We start from the raw sequence: 17,998 nt of genomic DNA, 5'->3' as shown, positions 1-17,998 counted from the left end.
GTCTACTTCTACTCTGTCTACTTCTACTACCTCTACTTCTACTATGTCTACTTCTACTACGTCTACTTCTACTACCTCTACTTCTACTACCTCTACTTCTACTATGTCTACTTCTACTACGTCTACTTTTACTACCTCTACTTCTACTACGTCTACTTCTACTACGTCTACTTCTACTATGTCTACTTCTACTATGTCTACTTCTACTACCTCTACTTCTACTACGTCTACTTCTACTCATTTATTTATTTACCGTGATGCATGTTTTATATTAATAACACAATACCTGCTGACGTGTTAGGCATCTTCTATTAAACACACAAAGGTAATCCAGCACATTATTATATTAATAATAATAATAATAATAATTATTATTATTATTAATACAGCCTGATTTATGTTTATTACACAGAAACGACCATGAAGGTTTCCATGGTAACGTGGATTAAACACGTACCAGAACCGACTCCGCTCGTTAACATCCGTCCTGTAAAACACAGTCACTTTAAAGTGCTTTATTGTTACTCTGGTTTACGCCGGGTTCTCCGTTCTCCGTTCTCCGTTCTTGAATCACCTTCCAGCCGAGGATTAATCTCTTCCACCGGCTTCGCTCGACGCCGGGATGGCGAGCACATTCCACGCAATCAGTGACAGGACTTTCACAATAAAATAAATTCCTGGCGGCTGATTATGCTCGGTAATATTAGATGTTAAAAATACTGCACAATCATTTTCATTTCTGATTTCTCCAGAATATATTATTGATCTCACGCGCTGCCTGAATTTATTCATCTTTACCCATCAATTCATATCAATGTTTTGAACTCTGTCACAACTTGTTTGCATGCAGGACTATTTCTAAGTGAATAATACACATGTTGTACGTTGGCTGAACTAACTGAGGTGCACAGAGATACCCAGATGACCTCACATTAAGCTGAATGTGGACCTGAGTGTTTTATTTCAGATTTATTTAGAAGGTCTTTTTCGCTGTAACTTCTCAGAGAAACGTGTTATATTATATTATTATATATATTATTATATTATATTATTGGTGTTGACAGGCACTGAGGAGATCGTGGCCAGCGTGGACGAGGAGACCGGAGACATCTTCCTGTCTCTGGAGGCCTGCGAGATCTGCGAGACGTCCAAGTTCGTGTGGTCCAAGAACTACAAAGCCATCGCCGACTGCCCCAGGGTCACCGCCACCGCCAAGGGCAGAACGTAAGCTCGCCGTTCTCCTCGACGCGTCACGGAGGCGTCAGGCGTTCATGTCTTTGGTCACAGTAAAGAATAAAATAATCCATAAATACAGCAAACAGCTCAAAGTCATGAGTTAAACTCAGGAGACAGTAAACGGTAAATGGACTTGCATTTATATAGCGCTCTTAAATAACTCCATCTAAAGCTAATAATAATAATAATAATGTTTATTACTGGATCATTAGAAACGTTATTCTCATTGTATGTCTGCCAGGAGGGGAAAGTAACTAAGTACATTTACTCAAGTACTATACTTAGGCACATTTCTAGGTACTTGTAGACTTCTACATCTCTATTTTGAGAAAATTACAGATCCATAAAATAAAGCACCAAAAAAACTGACATGACTGTAAAAGGCTTCGTCTCAAACAAAACAACTTATTAAAGTATTCTTTACACTCGACTGCAGAACGAAGACTACGACGGAGTATCAGGAACACGCTGAGGGAAAAAGAATCAGAGATTTAGAGAATAAAGTCATAACTTCAGGATAATTAAAGTCATGTCCTCCTCCTCTAAAGAGTGAGTTTCCTCCATCAGCTCCGTGTGGTTCTTTCTTCAGAATAAACTCAGTTTCTTTAACAACAATCTGTTCCAGGTCCTGATGCTGATGATAATGTGCTGCTGATGAGCCAAAAGATGAAGTATAAAACTAAAGTAGAACTTCACAAGATGCTCCACGTTCCTCATGTTCACACTATTTACCCTCTAAAACAGCACGTAACATTACTACTTTATAATATTATCACTTTATTCTCATAATACTACAACTTTTATTCTCATAAACCTACTGTATGATTGGCCCTGATACTCCGTCGTAGAAAACACTATGAACGTCGTATTGAAATGCTGATTTGTGTGGGAGGAAGTGAAACCAGCAGCAGCTTCTCTAACGGTTTAATCCTGTAGAGTTGACGGCTATAAACGTGTTGACCTTGACGGGTATAAACGTGTTGACCTTGACGGGTATAAACGTGTTGACCTTGACGGGTATAAACGTGTTGACCTTGACGGGTATAAACGTGTTGACCTTGACGGGTATAAACGTGTTGACCTTGACGGGTATAAACGTGTTGACCTTGACGGGTATGAACGTGTTGACCTTGACGGGTATAAACGTGTTGACCTTGACGGGTATAAACGTGTTGACCTTGACGGGTATAAACGTGTTGACCTTGACGGGTATAAACGTGTTGACCTTGACGGGTATAAACGTGTTGACCTTGACGGGTATGAACGTGTTGACCTTGACGGGTATAAACGTGTTGACCTTGACGGGTATGAACGTGTTGACCTTGACGGGTATAAACGTGTTGACCTTGACGGGTATGAACGTGTTGACCTTGACGGGTATAAACGTGTTGACCTTGACGGGTATAAACGTGTTGACCTTGACGGGTATGAACGTGTTGACCTTGACGGGTATGAACGTGTTGACCTTGACGGGTATAAACGTGTTGACCTTGACGAGTATAAACGTGTTGACCTTGACGGGTATAAACATGTTGACCTTGACGGGTATAAACGTGTTGACCTTGACGGGTATGAACGTGTTGACCTTGACGGGTATAAACGTGTTGACCTTGACGGGTATGAACGTGTTGACCTTGACGGGTATGAACGTGTTGACCTTGACGGGTATGAACGTGTTGACCTTGACGGGTATGAACGTGTTGACCTTGACGGGTATGAACGTGTTGACCTTGACGGGTATAAACGTGTTGACCTTGACGGGTATAAACGTGTTGACCTTGACGGGTATGAACGTGTTGACCTTGACGGGTATGAACGTGTTGACCTTGACGGGTATGAACGTGTTGACCTTGACGGGTATGAACGTGTTGACCTTGACGGGTATAAACGTGTTGACTTTGATGGATGTTTAATAGTTGACTGTTTGTTTCTCAGCTCCAGACTGACTTTCACCAACCCCGATAAAGACGATCTGGGCAGATACTCCATGGTCGTCACGGACACAGACGGAGTGTCTGCCAGCCACACTCTGACGGAGGACGGTAGGTCCTGTAGTTAACTCACTCCTTCTCCTCAGGCTCTCTGTTCTTCTGGTGTCTCATGTTTCATGTTGTCTTGACTCCGTCCTGCAGCCCTGAACACGATGCTGGAGCTCAGCTACGCCATCAGACATCCCAGTGAGTATAGTTCTTCAGCAGCAGACCATCACTCAGATGAACACTGGGAGTCACTGTGTGTGTCTGTGGTTGTTTCTGTGCAGTCGTTCCTCTGAAACACGGTCTGAACTACGAGATCTTGGAGAAGGGTCACGTGCGCTTCTGGCTGCAGGCCGTCAAACTGTCTCCGTCCGTCTCCTACCGGTTCATCGTTAACGACAAGGAGGTCAAAACCGGGGAGGTAACGCTTCTTCTAACACTCCTACCGACTAACCTTTAAGATCAAAATGTTCACCTCACATTTAATCAACATGTTGCTGTCAGGGCTCCCAAACGCTGGAACGCACTTCCTGTACTCTGGAACGCACTTCCTGTACTCTGGAACGCACTTCCTGTACTCTGGAACGCACTTCCTGTAGAGACTCCGTCGTCTAATTTTGATCCACTTTGAAAAAACATTTGAAAAACTTTAGCATTCATATCCGGTCCCAACGTTATATGTTATGCGTTTTTTATGTGCATATATGTGGTGGAGCAGAACATGTACAGAACATGTCTGTATGGGTATATATACATGTACATATATGTATATATACATATATGTATATATATGTATATATACATATATGTTTTTATCAACTTGTCCTACCATTTTACCACTTTTATTATTACTGATATGTTCTGTGATGTTGTGTTTTATTATTATGATTGTGTTACCATATTTACTTTATTTATCTGCTTTTATTGTCTAGTGAAGCACTTTGTAACATCTGTTTTGAAAAGTGCTATATAAATAAATATTATTGTAATTATTGTTATTATTATTATTTATTAATCAGGTACTGTACTTAAAGGGATAGGTAGGATTTTTTGAAGTGGGGTTGTTTGAGGTATGTATCCGGATTTTAGACACCTTAGAAATCAATATCAGTTTAAGTGTACGCTATATTTAGAATATTTTCCCCGCTTCACCGACAACACGCCAAGCAGCGCGTGGCGGCTGCGTGGCGTGTTGTTTTTTATTTCGGCGTCCCTGTTATCAGGTTAGAGCAGCCACACTGCCCACGTGAGACACGGGTCTCACGTGGGCAGTGTGGATGAAAAAAGAAAAGTAAAAAAGTAGTATTTATATACAATGAAAAGTCAAATAAATTGTCAAACACCTGATACCTTGATTTACATACCCTAACCCTAACCCTAACCCTAACCCTAACCCATATTGGAAAAGGAAGGAGAAGAAGTAGAAACTTATTTAATATCCGGGTCTTCAGATAGAATCCATGAATCTATATTTAGATCATGATTTCTCAGTAGATGTAAATCTGTCTCTCAGGGCATCAAGATCAGCCACGACGTGGCGACGGGAGTCATCCAGATGACGGTGGATACTTTCACCAGAGCCAACGAGGGAACTTACACCGTCCAGATCCACGACGGCAAGGCCAAGACCCAGAGCTCCCTGGTCCTGGTGGGAGACGGTGAGGCTGTCATCACACACACACACACACACAACTCACACACACTCACACACACTCACACACACTCACACACACTCACATTAGAGATTAGCTCATTCATTTATCAGATAAACATCTTGGTTCAGTCTGAGAGAAAGAAGTTCATGTCTGATTTAAATGGAATTATTTGAGAAGATTTGTGTTTTTTGTGTCCAAATGAATCTCAATGTTATTATGGGATGTCCTACACTGCCAACCTGTAAGCTCTCCCATTGGTACATCCTTATACTGGGTCTGAAATTGGAACCCGCCACCCGCTAAATGTGGGTTAATGAAGTCAGTGGCGGTGAAATCATCAGGACATCCGCCACGTTGGCAGGCAGAGAAAACACTAGTGATGGAACAGAGAACCGTAGTTGTCCGATGCCTCCGTGACTATCGATTCCTCTCATTGATGCTTTCCCACAGTTACGCTGCACAATGACGCAGACGCACGCTGCATCATGTTTCAGTTTGTTTGGGACGGGAGACACGGTGGAGAGAAAAAAAGCTCTCAACAGCGTGGCGCTACTAAACCTGAGAGGACGCACCCTGTTTCTACCTGATAAAGAGACACTGTGAACAACAAACCTGTGTTTGAATCAGCAGGAGGAGAGTTAGAAACGTTAGTCCTGATACCAGAGATACCAACGTAACATCATTAAAATACTGCATCAGCTGTTTGTTCTTCATCTGCCATTTTTATGTTGTATGTTTAAATCATTTTGCAGAAGCAGAACTCTAAATGTGTTTCCCTGTTTCAGTGTTCAAAGTTGCTCTGAAGGAGGCTGAGTTTCAGAGGAAAGAGCACATCAGGAAGCAAGGTGAGTACCTGACACACAGGATCACCTGGAAACACGCCGCCAGGGCTGCTGTCACGCTGTAAACATCACGCACACACACTAAACAACACTAAACAAAAAAACGTACAATACCAGCCCAAAACCACAGAGATGCTGATTCACACGGGGCTGATATCATCACCTCTGGGGGGAGTTTTCATTTGACAACTTACGGACAGATGTTCACGACCTTCACAATTATTACAGATGACCAGAGGTCCCCAGGTACTACTAGTACTGTGTGAGTATACTGTATATATACTGTATATAATAGGGCTTTAGAGGGTCCGTTCCTCAGCAGACATCACAGTATATACTGTATATATATACAGTGTATATATATATACAGTATGTAATAGGGCTTTAGAGGGTCCGTTCCTCAGCAGACATCACAGTATGTTGTGTTCTGATTTGTTGGTCTGTTAGCAGGAGAACTCTGAACTGTGAACAGATGTCTGTGAATTCTGCTGTAAAACTAAACCACAGACAAAAAGACAAGTCACTAGTTTCTACTGAAGTATTGAACTTAAATGAAGACACATTTATGTATTTGAATCCCTCACAGATTCATAATCAGGTGCTGAGTCGACTGAGTCGGTGAAGTCCCGTCTTTAATCTATCTTTTATTTTAGAGCCGTTCCTGATGTTACTTCCGTTTTAATCTCATTTGAACTGTCTCTTTTATTTCCTTTAAAAATGCTTTTCTTCTCCTGTTCTCACCCTTTCTCTACACTATGTTGGTTTTTATTCTCATTGAATCCTGATGATCTCTGACGTGTCTGTTGTATTTCCTTTGTGAAGCACTCTGTCATAAAGATAGTTATTATATTTAAAATGAGTAGATATAGATCTGATTTAAAGGAACGTGTTTAGGAGAACTGTACAGCCTCGGTAGAGTGTTTTTATTCACCGTTGCTCTTAACGTCATCATCTAAATGTTCCAGGTCCTCATTTCTCTGAGTATCTGTACTTCACCGTCACCGAGGACTGCACCGTCCTGCTGGCCTGCAAGGTAACCGGGACATCAGCCTCTCCGTCACCTCTTCCATCACCTCTTCCATCACCTCTTCTCCTCCCAGTCAAACTCAACCTGGTGTGTGTGTGTGTGTGTGTGTGTGTGTATGTCAGGTGGCCAATGTGAAGAAGGAGACGTCCTTCCACTGGTACAAAGAGGACGATGAGATTGTTCCAGAGACTCCTCCTAATGTCCTGTCTGGAGCCTGCGCTCTGCCCATCCCTCTGGTGACTACTGCAGCACCCACACCACAGTATATACACACATATATATACACACATATACACACATATACATACTGTATATACTGTATATACTGTATACAAGCTAACAGGACCTGGTTGGGACTTCTAGTTTCATATGATGCCGGTATTCTTCCCTCTTCCTTTAAGACTGAGCCGCTACGACCTCTGAGAGACAGAAGAGCAGCTAGCAGATTGTTAAGAGGTTATAAGTTTATACAATATAAAATCAATACTTCACGTCCGTGTATTGATACAATATATGCCACGCAAAATATACCGTCATTTCTTTAATATAATAATACATTAATTCATAATATAATAATATATTAATTAATAATGTAATAATACATTAATTAATAATATAATAATACATTAATTCATAATATAATAATATATTAATTAATAATGTAATAATACATTAATTAATAATGTAATAATACATTAATTAATAATGTAATAATACATTAATTAATAATGTAATAATACATTAATTAATAATGTAATAATACATTAATTAATAATGTAATAATATATTAATTAATAATGTAATAATACATTAATTAATAATGTAATAATACATTAATTAATAATGTAATAATACATTAATTAATAATGTAATAATACATTAATTAATAATGTAATAATACATTAATTAATAATGTAATAATACATTAATTAATCAATTAATTAATCGTCATTCTTGTAATATAATAATACATTCATTAATTAATGTATTATTATATTAAGAAATGACGGTATATTTTGCGTGGCATATATTGTATCAATACACGGACGTGAAGTATTGATTTTATATTGTATAAACTTATAACCTCTTAACAATCTGCTAGCTGCTCTTCTGTCTCTCAGAGGTCGTAGCGGCTCAGTCTTAAAGGAAGAGGGAAGAATACCGGCATCATATGAAACTAGAAGACTTAAGGAATCCATTGATACCAACCAGGTCCATTCATTCATTCATTCATTCATTCATTCATTCATTCATTCATTCATTCATTAAAGACATGAAATACAAGATGAAACATTCACTCCTGTATCAATAATATGTTTGAGACTAAAATATAGATTTATTTTAACGTTAATGTTTGTTGATAAAATAATCTTTGTTCTTTTCTTCCAGTTCTCCAGAAAGGATCAGGGCGTCTTCAAGGCCGTCCTCGGGGACGACAGAGGAAAGGACACATCTACGTTTGACATCTCAGGCACAGGTAAGAATAATAATAATAATAATAATAATAATAATAATAATAATAATAATAATAATAATAATGATAATAATAATAATAATAATAATAATAATAATAATAATAATAATAATGATAATAATAATAATAATAATAATAATAATGATAATATGATAATATGATAATAATAACAATAATAATTATAATTATTATTATTTTATTTTATTTATTCATTTTTCTTTTCCTATTTATTATTTTTTTATTTCCATTATACCTCAATTTAGTTTTTCTTTTGCTATTAAGGTATATTCTAGATATTTTCTCTATATTTTTGTCTATAATTTTAACTTTATTTATCCATAATTTAGATGATATCTTCTGTGGTTTCCGGTGTGTGTGTTTTCTGTTTGAGCAGACGGACGTGTTGAAACACGGCTGAGTGTTCTTCAGAAAACTAAAAACTCCTTTCCCTGGACAGCTAAACTTTTATTATTGTATTACTGACGATCAGTAAAAGACCTTTGAAAGAGAGAAAGAGGAAATAAACAGTGATTTAAAAACAGCGAGAGGGACTCTGAAGCTCGCCCGCTGTAAGAAGTGGTGCTAGAGAAAGGCTCGGGTAAAGAGAGAGGTTTTTATAAAAGTCAACAGAGTCTGGCTCTCTGATCTCTGATCTCTGATCTCTGATCTCTGATCTCTGATCTCCATCAGTAGAGAATGTAAAGGTGAATCTGGTGAAGCGGGTCACTCATCTTGGTGTTGATTATTATTATAATAAACATGTTAATGATAATGTATTCTTTCTTTGATTTGCAGTGTTTGATGACATCATCAATGCCCTCGCCCAGAATGCTGGTGAGTTTGATCTGTATGAAAATGTTCTGGAGAGGGAAGAGCAGCAGCTCCCCAGAATCTGCTGAGTATCAGTACTTAGTGAATACTTCAAGTAGTATAACAGTACATAACTGGGACACACATGCAGCCTTTTGAAATGCACAGAAAACCTCTTTCTTTCCCGTCTGACTGTGAGTTCATGTGTGTTTGTGTCCGTCAGGTGCGTCTGCGTCTGAGCTGGTGCTGCAGTGTACACCAGAGGGCATCCGGCTGCAGTGCTACATGAACTACTACACGGAGGAGATGAAGACCGTCTGGAAGCACAAGTACAGTCTCATTCCTCTATTTCACTCCACCTAGTACCATGCAGATATTTACCTCTAGCTGAGGTGTAACAGCGTTTATATCTGTTGAGCTCTGTCTATGTGTAAAAGTTTAGTTTGTGAATATTCGTATCGTAGTACAGAGATATTTGCAACCAGAGACTGGTACAAAAACACAGAATAAAACTTGCTTTCATGTACAAAAACAACATATTACAGAGCAGATCATGAGAGATATCAACCAGTGTTTGTTTAAAGGCTGATTAGAACGTAGTCAACAGGTATATATGTACACCGATACAGCTTCTCCTGCATTAACAACAGCAGTTCAACTCTCACGCTGCTGTTCTATACTGTATGTGCTGTTCTATACTGTATGTGGTGTACTCCCTAAGAAGTTGTACACACTTGCAGTATTTCAAATCACATTGAACAGAAATGATAATTGTATGTGTTGGTTGTGGCTTTCATTACATCAGAACATGTTTTTATCTGTCAGCTGTCAGCAGTAGAATACCTCAGTTGATGGATCATGTAAAGGTTTTGTTTAGGAAGTGTTGCACCTCATAATTAAGCTGAGGCCGTGCCGGGATGATGTACAGCTAGTGGGTCAAACCCCTTCTGTCGGGGTATACGTTACACCGGCTCGCTCTACCAGAGGCTTAACACTTTGGTATTTGGAGGAACATGATGGTGTCATGACCACGATAACAATGTTCAAAACAACGTGACGTTCATTTAGAGAATCACGGTCTCATTTAGAGAATCACGGTCTCATTTAGAGAATCACGGTCTCATTTAGAGAATCACGGTCTCATTTAGTGAATCATCACGGTCTCATTTAGTGAATCACGGTCTCATTTAGAGAATCACGGTCTCATTTAGAGAATCACGGTCTCATTTAGAGAATCACGGTCTCATTTAGTGAATCACGGTCTCATTTAGTGAATCATCACGGTCTCATTTAGTGAATCACGGTCTCATTTAGTGAATCACGGTCTCATTTAGTGAATCATCACGGTCTCATTTAGAGAATCACGGTCTCATTTAGTGAATCACGGTCTCATTTAGTGAATCACGGTCTCATTTAGTGAATCACGGTCTCATTTAGAGAATCACGGTCTCATTTAGTGAATCACGGTCTCATTTAGTGAATCACGGTCTCATTTAGTGAATCACGGTCTCATTTAGTGAATCACGGTCTCATTTAGTGAATCACGGTCTCATTTAGTGAATCACGGTCTCATTTAGTGAATCACGGTCTCATTTAGTGAATCACGGTCTCATTTAGTGAATCACGGTCTCATTTAGAGAATCACGGTCTCATTTAGTGAATCACGGTCTCATTTAGTGAATCACGGTCTCATTTAGTGAATCACGGTCTCATTTAGAGAATCATCACGGTCTCATTTAGAGAATCACGGTCTCATTTAGTGAATCACGGTCTCATTTAGAGAATCACGGTCTCATTTAGAGAATCACGGTCTCATTTAGTGAATCACGGTCTCATTTAGTGAATCACGGTCTCATTTAGTGAATCACGGTCTCATTTAGTGAATCACGGTCTCATTTAGAGAATCACGGTCTCATTTAGTGAATCACGGTCTCATTTAGAGAATCACGGTCTCATTTAGAGAATCACGGTCTCATTTAGTGAATCACGGTCTCATTTAGTGAATCACGGTCTCATTTAGTGAATCACGGTCTCATTTAGAGAATCACAGTCTCATTTAGTGAATCACGGTCTCATTTAGTGAATCACGGTCTCATTTAGAGAATCACAGTCTCATTTAGTGAATCACGGTCTCATTTAGTGAATCACAGTCTCATTTAGAGAATCATCACGGTCTCATTTAGTGAATCACGGTCTCATTTAGAGAATCACAGTCTCATTTAGTGAATCATCACGGTCTCATTTAGTGAATCACGGTCTCATTTAGAGAATCACAGTCTCATTTAGTGAATCATCACGGTCTCATTTAGTGAATCATCACAGTCTCATTTAGTGAATCACGGTCTCATTTAGAGAATCACAGTCTCATTTAGAGAATCATCACGGTCTCATTTAGTGAATCACGGTCTCATTTAGTGAATCACAGTCTCATTTAGTGAATCACGGTCTCATTTAGTGAATCACGGTCTCATTTAGTGAATCACGGTCTCATTTAGTGAATCATCACGGTCTCATTTAGAGAATCACGGTCTCATTTAGTGAATCACGGTCTCATTTAGAGAATCACGGTCTCATTTAGAGAATCACGGTCTCATTTAGTGAATCACGGTCTCATTTAGTGAATCACGGTCTCATTTAGTGAATCACGGTCTCATTTAGAGAATCACAGTCTCATTTAGTGAATCACGGTCTCATTTAGTGAATCACGGTCTCATTTAGAGAATCACAGTCTCATTTAGTGAATCATCACGGTCTCATTTAGTGAATCACGGTCTCATTTAGAGAATCACAGTCTCATTTAGTGAATCACGGTCTCATTTAGTGAATCACGGTCTCATTTAGAGAATCACAGTCTCATTTAGTGAATCATCACGGTCTCATTTAGTGAATCACGGTCTCATTTAGAGAATCACAGTCTCATTTAGTGAATCATCACGGTCTCATTTAGTGAATCACAGTCTCATTTAGTGAATCACGGTCTCATTTAGTGAATCACGGTCTCATTTAGTGAATCACGGTCTCATTTAGTGAATCATCACGGTCTCATTTAGTGAATCACGGTCTCATTTAGTGAATCACGGTCTCATTTAGTGAATCACGGTCTCATTTAGAGAATCATCACGGTCTCATTTAGTGAATCACGGTCTCATTTAGAGAATCACGGTCTCATTTAGAGAATCATCACGGTCTCATTTAGTGAATCACGGTCTCATTTAGTGAATCACGGTCTCATTTAGTGAATCATCACGGTCTCATTTAGTGAATCACGGTCTCATTTAGAGAATCACGGTCTCATTTAGTGAATCACGGTCTCATTTAGAGAATCACGGTCTCATTTAGAGAATCACGGTCTCATTTAGTGAATCACGGTCTCATTTAGTGAATCACGGTCTCATTTAGAGAATCACGGTCTCATTTAGAGAATCACGGTCTCATTTAGTGAATCACGGTCTCATTTAGTGAATCACGGTCTCATTTAGTGAATCACGGTCTCATTTAGTGAATCACGGTCTCATTTAGTGAATCATCACGGTCTCATTTAGTGAATCACGGTCTCATTTAGTGAATCATCACGGTCTCATTTAGAGAATCACGGTCTCATTTAGTGAATCACGGTCTCATTTAGAGAATCACGGTCTCATTTAGTGAATCACGGTCTCATTTAGTGAATCACAGTCTCATTTAGTGAATCACGGTCTCATTTAGAGAATCACGGTCTCATTTAGTGAATCACGGTCTCATTTAGTGAATCACGGTCTCATTTAGTGAATCACGGTCTCATTTAGAGAATCACGGTCTCATTTAGTGAATCACGGTCTCATTTAGTGAATCACGGTCTCATTTAGAGAATCATCACGGTCTCATTTAGAGAATCACGGTCTCATTTAGTGAATCACGGTCTCATTTAGAGAATCACGGTCTCATTTAGAGAATCACGGTCTCATTTAGTGAATCACGGTCTCATTTAGTGAATCACGGTCTCATTTAGTGAATCACGGTCTCATTTAGTGAATCACGGTCTCATTTAGAGAATCACAGTCTCATTTAGTGAATCACGGTCTCATTTAGTGAATCACGGTCTCATTTAGTGAATCATCACGGTCTCATTTAGAGAATCACGGTCTCATTTAGTGAATCACGGTCTCATTTAGTGAATCACGGTCTCATTTAGAGAATCACGGTCTCATTTAGTGAATCACGGTCTCATTTAGTGAATCACGGTCTCATTTAGTGAATCACGGTCTCATTTAGTGAATCACGGTCTCATTTAGTGAATCACGGTCTCATTTAGAGAATCACGGTCTCATTTAGTGAATCACGGTCTCATTTAGAGAATCACGGTCTCATTTAGAGAATCACGGTCTCATTTAGTGAATCACGGTCTCATTTAGTGAATCACGGTCTCATTTAGAGAATCACAGTCTCATTTAGTGAATCACGGTCTCATTTAGTGAATCACGGTCTCATTTAGTGAATCATCACGGTCTCATTTAGAGAATCACGGTCTCATTTAGTGAATCACGGTCTCATTTAGTGAATCACGGTCTCATTTAGAGAATCACGGTCTCATTTAGAGAATCACGGTCTCATTTAGTGAATCACGGTCTCATTTAGTGAATCACGGTCTCATTTAGTGAATCACGGTCTCATTTAGTGAATCACGGTCTCATTTAGTGAATCACGGTCTCATTTAGAGAATCACGGTCTCATTTAGAGAATCACGGTCTCATTTAGTGAATCACGGTCTCATTTAGAGAATCACAGTCTCATTTAGAGAATCATCACGGTCTCATTTAGTGAATCACGGTCTCATTTAGAGAATCACAGTCTCATTTAGAGAATCACGGTCTCATTTAGTGAATCACGGTCTCATTTAGTGAATCACGGTCTCATTTAGTGAATCATCACGGTCTCATTTAGTGAATCACGGTCTCATTTAGTGAATCATCACGGTCTCATTTAGAGAATCACGGTCTCATTTAGTGAATCACGGTCTCATTTAGTGAATCACGGTCTCATTTAGAGAATCACGGTCTCATTTAGTGAATCACGGTCTCATTTAGTGAATCACGGTCTCATTTAGTGAATCACGGTCTCATTTAGTGAATCACGGTCTCATTTAGTGAATCACGGTCTCATTTAGAGAATCACGGTCTCATTTAGTGAATCACGGTCTCATTTAGAGAATCACGGTCTCATTTAGTGAATCACGGTCTCATTTAGTGAATCACGGTCTCATTTAGTGAATCACGGTCTCATTTAGTGAATCACGGTCTCATTTAGTGAATCACGGTCTCATTTAGTGAATCATCACGGTCTCATTTAGAGAATCACGGTCTCATTTAGTGAATCACGGTCTCATTTAGAGAATCACAGTCTCATTTAGTGAATCACGGTCTCATTTAGTGAATCACGGTCTCATTTAGTGAATCACGGTCTCATTTAGTGAATCATCACGGTCTCATTTAGAGAATCACGGTCTCATTTAGTGAATCACGGTCTCATTTAGTGAATCACGGTCTCATTTAGAGAATCACGGTCTCATTTAGAGAATCACGGTCTCATTTAGTGAATCACGGTCTCATTTAGTGAATCACGGTCTCATTTAGTGAATCACGGTCTCATTTAGTGAATCACGGTCTCATTTAGTGAATCACGGTCTCATTTAGTGAATCATCACGGTCTCATTTAGTGAATCACGGTCTCATTTAGTGAATCACGGTCTCATTTAGAGAATCACGGTCTCATTTAGTGAATCACGGTCTCATTTAGAGAATCACGGTCTCATTTAGAGAATCACGGTCTCATTTAGTGAATCACGGTCTCATTTAGTGAATCACGGTCTCATTTAGAGAATCACAGTCTCATTTAGTGAATCACGGTCTCATTTAGTGAATCACGGTCTCATTTAGTGAATCATCACGGTCTCATTTAGAGAATCACGGTCTCATTTAGTGAATCACGGTCTCATTTAGTGAATCACGGTCTCATTTAGAGAATCACGGTCTCATTTAGAGAATCACGGTCTCATTTAGTGAATCACGGTCTCATTTAGTGAATCACGGTCTCATTTAGTGAATCACGGTCTCATTTAGTGAATCACGGTCTCATTTAGTGAATCACGGTCTCATTTAGAGAATCACGGTCTCATTTAGAGAATCACGGTCTCATTTAGTGAATCACGGTCTCATTTAGTGAATCACGGTCTCATTTAGTGAATCACGGTCTCATTTAGTGAATCACGGTCTCATTTAGTGAATCACGGTCTCATTTAGTGAATCACGGTCTCATTTAGTGAATCACGGTCTCATTTAGAGAATCACAGTCTCATTTAGTGAATCACGGTCTCATTTAGTGAATCACGGTCTCATTTAGTGAATCATCACGGTCTCATTTAGAGAATCACGGTCTCATTTAGTGAATCACGGTCTCATTTAGTGAATCACGGTCTCATTTAGAGAATCACGGTCTCATTTAGTGAATCACGGTCTCATTTAGTGAATCACGGTCTCATTTAGTGAATCACGGTCTCATTTAGTGAATCACGGTCTCATTTAGTGAATCACGGTCTCATTTAGAGAATCACGGTCTCATTTAGTGAATCACGGTCTCATTTAGAGAATCACGGTCTCATTTAGAGAATCACGGTCTCATTTAGTGAATCACGGTCTCATTTAGTGAATCACGGTCTCATTTAGAGAATCACAGTCTCATTTAGTGAATCACGGTCTCATTTAGTGAATCACGGTCTCATTTAGTGAATCATCACGGTCTCATTTAGAGAATCACGGTCTCATTTAGTGAATCACGGTCTCATTTAGTGAATCACGGTCTCATTTAGAGAATCACGGTCTCATTTAGAGAATCACGGTCTCATTTAGTGAATCACGGTCTCATTTAGTGAATCACGGTCTCATTTAGTGAATCACGGTCTCATTTAGTGAATCACGGTCTCATTTAGTGAATCACGGTCTCATTTAGAGAATCACGGTCTCATTTAGAGAATCACGGTCTCATTTAGTGAATCACGGTCTCATTTAGTGAATCACGGTCTCATTTAGTGAATCACGGTCTCATTTAGTGAATCACGGTCTCATTTAGTGAATCACGGTCTCATTTAGTGAATCACGGTCTCATTTAGAGAATCACGGTCTCATTTAGTGAATCACGGTCTCATTTAGTGAATCATCACGGTCTCATTTAGTGAATCACGGTCTCATTTAGTGAATCATCACGGTCTCATTTAGAGAATCACGGTCTCATTTAGTGAATCACGGTCTCATTTAGTGAATCACGGTCTCATTTAGTGAATCACGGTCTCATTTAGTGAATCACGGTCTCATTTAGAGAATCACAGTCTCATTTAGTGAATCACGGTCTCATTTAGTGAATCACGGTCTCATTTAGTGAATCACGGTCTCATTTAGTGAATCATCACGGTCTCATTTAGTGAATCACGGTCTCATTTAGTGAATCATCACGGTCTCATTTAGAGAATCACGGTCTCATTTAGTGAATCACGGTCTCATTTAGTGAATCACGGTCTCATTTAGTGAATCACGGTCTCATTTAGTGAATCACGGTCTCATTTAGAGAATCACAGTCTCATTTAGTGAATCACGGTCTCATTTAGTGAATCACGGTCTCATTTAGTGAATCATCACGGTCTCATTTAGAGAATCACGGTCTCATTTAGTGAATCACGGTCTCATTTAGTGAATCACGGTCTCATTTAGAGAATCACGGTCTCATTTAGTGAATCACGGTCTCATTTAGTGAATCACGGTCTCATTTAGTGAATCACGGTCTCATTTAGTGAATCACGGTCTCATTTAGTGAATCACGGTCTCATTTAGAGAATCACGGTCTCATTTAGTGAATCACGGTCTCATTTAGTGAATCATCACGGTCTCATTTAGTGAATCACGGTCTCATTTAGTGAATCACGGTCTCATTTAGAGAATCACGGTCTCATTTAGTGAATCACGGTCTCATTTAGTGAATCATCACGGTCTCATTTAGAGAATCACGGTCTCATTTAGAGAATCATCACGGTCTCATTTAGTGAATCACGGTCTCATTTAGTGAATCATCACGGTCTCATTTAGTGAATCACGGTCTCATTTAGTGAATCACGGTCTCATTTAGTGAATCATCACGGTCTCATTTAGAGAATCACGGTCTCATTTAGTGAATCACGGTCTCATTTAGTGAATCACGGTCTCATTTAGTGAATCACGGTCTCATTTAGAGAATCACGGTCTCATTTAGTGAATCACGGTCTCATTTAGTGAATCACGGTCTCATTTAGTGAATCACGGTCTCATTTAGTGAATCATCACGGTCTCATTTAGTGAATCACGGTCTCATTTAGAGAATCACGGTCTCATTTAGAGAATCACGGTCTCATTTAGTGAATCACGGTCTCATTTAGAGAATCACGGTCTCATTTAGTGAATCACGGTCTCATTTAGTGAATCACGGTCTCATTTAGAGAATCACGGTCTCATTTAGTGAATCACGGTCTCATTTAGTGAATCATCACGGTCTCATTTAGTGAATCACGGTCTCATTTAGTGAATCACGGTCTCATTTAGTGAATCACGGTCTCATTTAGTGAATCACGGTCTCATTTAGAGAATCACGGTCTCATTTAGTGAATCACGGTCTCATTTAGTGAATCACGGTCTCATTTAGAGAATCACGGTCTCATTTAGAGTCGAGGATGCTTTAGGGCGGGGCTACCTGGTGACTGACGGGTCGCTACCACGCCGTTGTCCCGTCTGGGAGTTGTCCGTGTTTCAGTCTTACTTACAGTCTTTCCAACATCGTCCACCCTACCTTTAATTATAACATTTCGGTCGCCTAAAAGCGTGTTATTCAGCGTTGGGATGTACGTAGCTCCGCCCTCTCTGTCACTCTGGTTGCAAAAAAACAAGATGGCGAACTCGAGGCTTCAAAACGTCAGTCTACAAACC

The 17,998-nt window shown here is 39.4% G+C and overlaps 1 protein-coding gene across 1 annotated transcript in view; it reads left to right on the top strand.

The window, feature by feature from the left end:
• Nucleotides 1-17,998, top strand: part of myom2a (myomesin 2a) — a 44,496-nt gene that overhangs the window by 21,101 nt on the left and 5,397 nt on the right. Inside the window, exons 10-20 of the mRNA XM_074627170.1 lie at nt 1,065-1,224; nt 3,172-3,278; nt 3,369-3,413; nt 3,497-3,633; nt 4,726-4,870; nt 5,653-5,712; nt 6,675-6,742; nt 6,859-6,972; nt 8,126-8,213; nt 9,006-9,044; nt 9,244-9,349. Of these exons, the coding sequence (XP_074483271.1) occupies nt 1,065-1,224; nt 3,172-3,278; nt 3,369-3,413; nt 3,497-3,633; nt 4,726-4,870; nt 5,653-5,712; nt 6,675-6,742; nt 6,859-6,972; nt 8,126-8,213; nt 9,006-9,044; nt 9,244-9,349 (1,069 nt within the window). The remainder of the gene's footprint in view (nt 1-1,064; nt 1,225-3,171; nt 3,279-3,368; nt 3,414-3,496; nt 3,634-4,725; nt 4,871-5,652; nt 5,713-6,674; nt 6,743-6,858; nt 6,973-8,125; nt 8,214-9,005; nt 9,045-9,243; nt 9,350-17,998) is intronic.

This window comes from Sebastes fasciatus, chromosome 3 (genome assembly GCF_043250625.1).
Source record: "Sebastes fasciatus isolate fSebFas1 chromosome 3, fSebFas1.pri, whole genome shotgun sequence".
Lineage (NCBI taxonomy): Eukaryota > Metazoa > Chordata > Actinopteri > Perciformes > Sebastidae > Sebastes > Sebastes fasciatus.
This window is presented reverse-complemented; position numbering and strand designations above follow the sequence as displayed.